At 43.8% G+C, this 7232-nt stretch overlaps 1 protein-coding gene across 1 annotated transcript in view; it reads right to left on the bottom strand.

Annotated features, from left to right (window-relative positions):
- Nucleotides 1-1029: 1029 nt before the first annotated feature.
- PLPPR1 (phospholipid phosphatase related 1) overlaps nucleotides 1030-7232 on the bottom strand; it is a 76563-nt gene continuing 70360 nt past the window's right edge. The window contains exons 4-5 of the mRNA XM_015406213.1: nucleotides 6306-6556; nucleotides 1030-1218 (exon numbers count right to left, since the gene is read on the bottom strand). Coding sequence (XP_015261699.1) covers nucleotides 1030-1218; nucleotides 6306-6556 — 440 coding nt within the window. The remainder of the gene's footprint in view (nucleotides 1219-6305; nucleotides 6557-7232) is intronic.

Genomic DNA, 7232 nt, shown 5'->3' with positions numbered 1-7232 from the left:
AACAGATCAGCAGCACAGGTCTCCAGACAGACAAAGGAGAAACCTGGCGGAGGCACATTCATTTAGAGAGTAGTTTCAATTTCTTTAATATTTCCCAGCACAAACGGGCTTTTGCCGATTAGCCACTAAGCTGGATGCTAAAACAGACACAGGATTCTACCCACACTAGCCTGCCCTTTCCCAAGAGTCAGACTAGATGGCACAAGGTCTGCTCATTGTCAGAGACAAGCCTAACCACTGGGTACTCTGTTCTCTCCCAGAGGCAGAGCCAAACGACTCTGTCACACTGCCAAGCAGAACCACCCTTCTCTTTGTCCGCTCCTTTCCTGAGCCATACCTGAGCTCTTGTTGGGTATTACAAGTTGAAAACACTCAGTATATCTGGGGTTAAATGTTTGTTTATGTTACTCACAGGAAGTCACATGTTTCTCATGTAACCAATGTTCTTTAGATGCAGGAAGCCCGGGAATTTTCTCCCTGATCTAGGAATTTGATTGGGACTAAAGCGTCAAGGTGTATTGCCATTTTATGGCTTCTCTTCCAGTCTTTGTTTGGTGTTCTGAAGAACAAGAAGAGCAGCCATAATCTCTCTCTTCTAGTTTTGTCTTTGTAGTGTAAGGATGTAGCCGATTATGCTCTGTTGTTATTTTCACCCCAGTTACCTTCCCATGCTAGAATTTAGTAAAAACGTTATATTTTAATCACACATGGACTCTCAGTCTGAATTATTTTACTCTGGCTCTGCTGGACTATCTTATCTCTGCTAAATACCATTTTTTTCAATATCTCAATATCACCCAACAGCTCTCCCTGCTCTCTCCCTGAGGCAGAACTGAACTGAACTCCTGCCCTGTTTCCCTCCAACATTCCATCCCCCTTCTCAAAGATGATCGGATGCTGGAATAGCACTCCCATAGGCTTAGGCGAGTGGCTGTTTTCCCTTCAGGGGCAGGGCAGCCTTCTGTTTGTCACAGCAGGTACTAGGCGAAGTGACATTTCAGTGTCCAAGGAATAGTAAAAAAACCCCACTCACTCACTCACCAGGAAGAGAGCTACTGCGCTTCCCAAGATGAAGCCTGCAATGACATCTGAGCAATGGTTCCGATACTCGGAAACTCGGTTGAGCCCGGTGAGGAATGCGGCACAAAGAGTCCCCAGGCACAACACTGGCTTGGCTAGCCGACTGCTCTTCGTCTTGATTGTGCTCGTGATGTACATCTGAAATACAACCAGGGAAAAAGCAGCCTTAGAGATCCAAGAGGCGACCTCCTCCCTGCCAAAGTATCCCACACTAGTTTAGATGATCCTCCTCCTGTTTATTCCTTCAGCATACAGAGTCTGAGCACCTAGAGCTGGGTGTAGTTTTACTGCCCCACACTTGGGGTGAGCCTGGGGGGCAGAAGTGCTATGAGTCAATGTTGGGTGTTACAAGTTACAACACTTCTTCAGTATTTACTGGGTTAATGATGTTTGTTAAGTCACATGTTTGTTTGTAACCAATCTGTTTAGAGAGTTAGAAAGCCCGGTAACTTCAGATCTAGTTTGTTGTTCTGACTGGAGACCAAAGTGCCAAGTATTAGCATTTTATGGTTCCTTGTTCTGAGCAAGAAGAAGTAGTTAGTCTTCAGTCTCTTCTGCCATTTTTCAGTCTAGCTGTAAGGATGTAGGAATATTAGCTCTTTGTTATTTTACATCCCATGTACCTTTTCCCCATGCTAGGTTGTAGTAAACTTTTATACTTTTAAACACACCATGGACTGTGCCTCTTTAATAATCTGCTGATTTACTTTAAAATTAAGAATACCTAACAGTCAATAGAGTAGAGCCACTGCTATTCATGTAGCAAGGTTAAATCCCTGGCATCTCCAGCTTTTTAGTTCCAATCCTGAAAGCAGACCATGCTTCCCAGAAACTGACTACTGCTGCTGAATATGTGCTTCTCATAGATCAGTTTGCATTGTGATACTTCAGTCTGTGCACAGCATCCAAGATATTCCTGGGGCCATCATTTGTATGTGGAATGTGACATCCAAACTGGATCATTTGAAGACACGTGCACAGCAACCCAGGAGACACTTTGCTTCCTGGAAAAAGCACTGCCGTGATCAAAGAAACTGATTCCAGGTTGTTGTAGCTGTCTCTGGGGAGAACTCAAGCGCATGTTTGGATCTAGTCCCTATACTAGATAAAAGGTATTTGCAGGACTGCACCTAGTTAAAAAACAAAACAAAAAACCAGATTGTTAACCGGTCATGAACCTTCCCCATCCACTGGGTATGTCCTCCCAGTCCACCCCCCCCCGCCTTTGTAAGAACCATTTTAATTTTCAATGTAATATAATATATGACAAAAAATTAGAGCTCACACAGGAGTTATTTAAAAAGAGCGAATGGAAATTTAATTACAGAGTGAGAGATGGCTTTGTGTTCCGCTACACTGCTACACTGAAACCCATAAAGCCGTGATAGATCATTTTTAACAGCATCAAGGACAAAGAAAATAAACAAAGGGAGGGGGAAACAATTAACAGATACACACTAATTTACGAGCCTGTGATTACAAGGGCTCCGCCAGTAAGAAGACACAGTAGAATTCAAAGAAAAGCAAGGAGATAATAATACACCAGTCAGCACCATGAAAACCTCCAAAGTGATTTATGCTTTCGAAAAGGTGCCCCTTCCCAAAACAGCACCAAACAGCCCATAATACAGTAGGCATAAGGAGACCAGGAGCCGAGAGTAGGCCAGGGTCAAATTGAAGAACAGGAAAGAACCGCAAAAGCTATGGATCTGTTTTAATGGCTTGCTTGTTTTTATAGTGATAATTTATTATTTTAATTGTAAGCTGCCTCCAAGCAGGACTCTGATAAGGCAGCACAGAAATCTCTTAAATAAATACACAATAAATAAAGGGGTAAAGTGGATACAGCATTTAGCTGGACAGAGTCATGTCCAGATCTCTGCTCGCCTGTGTATAGCCATGGGCTACCTATGATCTCTGATCTACAGTGTTGTAAGGATAAAAATGGGGAAATTCCTACCAATTTCAGGGAAGGACTGAATGCAAAACTGATAAATTAAAAAAAATGATTACAATAAAAAAGAGGAATGCTTTAAAAAAGTTTTTAGACAGAACTCAGAAGCACTGATGTTCTGGTGATATACACTGCAATCCTAAACAGAGTTACACCTTTCCAAGTGCTTAGAAGGGTGTAACTTTGCTTAGGATTGCACTGAGAGTCTATGAAGGGGACAGAGTACAGTGCAGAACATTTATTTCCTTATTTATCATACTCAGGATTGGATGTTGTATTTTCAAATGTTGCAAAATAAAGAATTCAACTCTTTTGGGACCAGCTCATGGTCCATGTAATACTGCTTTGTGTGAGCCAGTCTCTGGCTTCTCGTTTGCTTCAGATTCTGCTGTCTTCCAATTAAAATAATCTTAACAATGCTTGAAAATATGCAAACACAATCAAGGAGATGGAGAGCTTGTTTCCATTCAAGCAAACCTTCCACTTTCTGAAGTCCATGAAACTCCAAGGGAAAGTTCATTGGGGAAGCGATGACTCCCTCAGACATGGATTTTGATTAACAAAATAAATCTCTGAGTTCTGCTAGTGTTTTTATTATTTACTAGGATGCAGAGGTGTACGCACACAATTAATACAAATTCTGGACAGCTAATTTTGTCCGCAATTACCGTGACTCTTATTATGGTGTAATACTGCGGAGGAGTTCAACGTGATTATAAGATTTAATATCCAGATTCAGAGATGCTTTGTTATTGCATTATAAAGATGTTTATCTTCAAAGGTTTCTCTCTACAAACAGTGTGCCGCTCCACGATAATGCTGCAGTATACTGAAATCGCATCTGAGGCCGGCTCCTGAAAACTTCCTTTTGCTTGCTACAATGTGGATGTTTTCTATTCTCAGCCTTTATTTCTGAACCTCCCACTCTCTTCTCAACTGACAAGAATGAAATAGGTGTGCTTTGGCCCCGTACAGTGCAAGCCTACGGCCCCTGTATAGCAGCTGGAAAGCCAAAGGATCCCAACTTAAGGGTCAGAGCAGATGAGACACAGGGAGATCCATCATTTACTATTCCCAGTGTTTTTATAAGCAACATGCAATCCCAAATTATACCATCATGCTGTTTCAATTTGGATTGAAGGTGCATGGAAATGGGAGAGGGGTTTAGTTCTCATTTTGGCATTGTTTTGCCAATCAAAACTGAGTTCCCTGCAGTGTGATACCCTTTTAAGGAAAAAATAGATGGGCACTCATCTCCTTTCATTTAAAGGGCCAAAAACAGCATGTTCATTGGGAAGGTGTGTTTTTTTGATTGGTGTAACCATGTTGGGATGGAAGGGGTAAATCCACTCTCCCTTTCTTACGCAGCCTCAACCTGAATCAGGGCTGTGTATGTAATTTACCTTTGAAAGACTAACAGAGATCCCTGATCTCCATCTTGTTTACTTTGACCTTTTGTTCCCTTCATTAGTGTATCTTTAACACAAGCTGGTGTCAGAAGACTGGTCAGACATTGCATCAAAACATACTGAGGGCCCACCAGTCATGCGTATCAGGCACTTGTACAACCCATGATGCTCCCAGTATGTAAGGCCACCATGCAATCTGAACAGGGGAATACACATATGTTGCATGGGCATACACTTTTAAGATCTGTGTACCAAAGCTGTGTGTGCACTGCCTGTCCCATAGTCATGGTGGGGCATTTGGGGGCACAGCCTCCCCAGCCACGAACTCTGCCCCACCACCTGAGGATGCCAGACACCCTGAGACACCCCCACCCCCCAGTGTGCCTAGCCCAACAGCAGCAGGGAGGCTGGGGAAAGAAATGGAAGCTGCCCTGCAGCTTCTGTTCAGTTTCACTTAACAACTGCTGGGAGGGGAGTGAAACTGACCAGAAGCACCTCAGGGCTGCTGCAGAGGGCTGCCATGGAAAAGAAAGCTGACCTGCCACTTTTGGTCAGTTTCACTCCCCCTCCAATCAGCTGTTAGACCTAACAGGTATTGGTCAAGGAGTGAAACTAACCAAAAGCTGCAGGACAACTTTTCATTCCTTCCCCAGCCTCCCTGCTGCTGGGGGGGGGGCCACTGGGGAAGGAGAGGGAGAGAGAGGGAGGGAGAGAGAGAATGCATGCCTTCTCTTTCTCTCTTTCCTTTGCTTTTATTTTATTTTTTATTTGATGTTGTATCTGTCCCCCAAGAAAAAAAAATATGCCCCATAAGCAAAAAATCCTGGCTACAGACCTATGCTTTGCTCTTATTCAGTGAATATGGTGACTGTATTGGGAGGATCTACGTTCAGTCAACAGGCTCTTGGTATGTATGGATGTAAAGACTGACAAGGGCTAGGGTCTCTGAGCAGGAGGTGGTAGCTCTATGCTGGTATTGTATAACTATATGATCAATATATTGGTACATGGGAGTTGGCATAACTCTGCTGTTATCAGGGTCAGGACTGGGCTGCATTGAAACCAACTTGGAAAGAAATAGCACTCATGTTGGTATCCCTTGAATCCAATAACAGTGTAACAGTGCACTTACAAAACAGGTGGTGCCCACTGAACTCGAGTGACAAAAATAACTGCCCTCCCCGCGCTTACTCTGCCTCCCTGAAGGAACACAGGATTCCAACAATCTCTGAAGCCCATCTCAGGACACTATAAGCAGTATAAAAGGTAAAGGTAAAGGTTCCCTTGCTCGAAAGCCAGTCGAATCCGACTCTAGGGTTGTGGTGCTCATCTCCGTTTCAAAGCCGAAGAGCCAGCGCTGTCCGAAGACGTTTCCGTGGTCATGTGGCCTGCATGACTAAACACCAAGGCGCACGGGATGCTGTTACCTTCCCACTGAAGTGGTACCTATTTATCTACTTGCAATTTCCTGCTTTTGAACTGCTAGGTTGGCAGGAGCTGGAACTAGAGACGGGAGCTCCCTCCGTCATGCGGCACACTCAGGTCTCAAACTGCTGAACTACTGACCTTCCACAGCCTGCAGTTCAGCGTCTTAACGACCTGAGCCACCGCAGTATACAACTTGACTATACAACTTCAGACAGAAGTGGAATCATATGTTTGAATACTCCATAGGAAGAACTATCTGCACATACAACATTACCATGTCAGGTGCAAAGCTGATCTTTGTAATGGGACAGCGTCAGAAGAGCTGCATCACATGATTCTACAGTTGTGGAGATCATTCCTAAAAGCAGTGGGTTCTCAAGCGATGCAACAAAACTAAAAACGAGATAAAGGCAGACACTCCTTGACGTACTTACCGTAGCATATAAGGCTGAATAAATGCTTAAAGCAGCATGTTTGGATGGAAAGGATCTCCTTGCCTTCTCAATCACATCCTGGTCTCCGGTGCAGATATTCCCATTGTTTACAAACTGGTGATGAGCCCGGCAGTCACTCCCAGTGTAGTTGGGTTTACACACAGTCAAGAAATAGGGCGCCAAGTTGCCTGTCACAACTTGGCCGGCATTTACAAATATGTCAGTGGCGAAAAGGCCAAATGCGAACACTCCTGTGGAAAGTTAAAAAGTAAAGTAAAATACCATTGGGATCATGATTCCCGGAATGTCACGGGAATGGAAGAAAGAATGACAGTAAGTAAAATGGGCTTCTCTTAGAAAATAAAGAAACAAAAACTTGCTACAGGGACGGGAGGAAGGGAGGGAAGGTAGCGTAGCATAGCCCGACCTTGTGAAATCTCAGAAGCTAGGCGGGGGTTTGTACTTGGATGGGAGACCACCAAGGAAGACTCCACAGAGGAAGGCAATGGCAAATCACCTTGGCTTCTCACTTGCCTTGAAAGCAGCTTCCTGGGGTCACCGTAAGTTGGTTGTGACTTGATGGTACTTAGGTATGTACAAGGTTGTGAAGAGGTGATGGTAAGAAACAGGAAGTTGTATTGCAGGGAAGCGGGAAACTAGATATCTCTACAGACCAGGGAACCAAGGACCTTACTAATTATAAATGTATGAAAAGGATGTCATCCATTTTGCAGCTACAGGCTAAACTCAGCATTACTATGCCCCATGCTTCCACGAATACACTTAAGCATGCTCTCAAGAAGAACATTATGTCACATTTTCCAGGATCATAGTAGACCCCCCTCCCATCCGCATACATGTGAAAGTATATCATGTTAAGTCAGAACATTGGTCCACTAAATAACTACTATCTACTCAAACTGGCAG

Source organism: Gekko japonicus, unplaced genomic scaffold, assembly GCF_001447785.1.
Source record: "Gekko japonicus isolate JY-2015 unplaced genomic scaffold, Gekko_japonicus_V1.1 scaffold1264, whole genome shotgun sequence".
NCBI classification, from domain to species: Eukaryota; Metazoa; Chordata; class Lepidosauria; order Squamata; family Gekkonidae; genus Gekko; species Gekko japonicus.
Note: the sequence above shows the minus strand (reverse complement) of the source record. Positions and strands in the feature narration are given on the sequence as shown.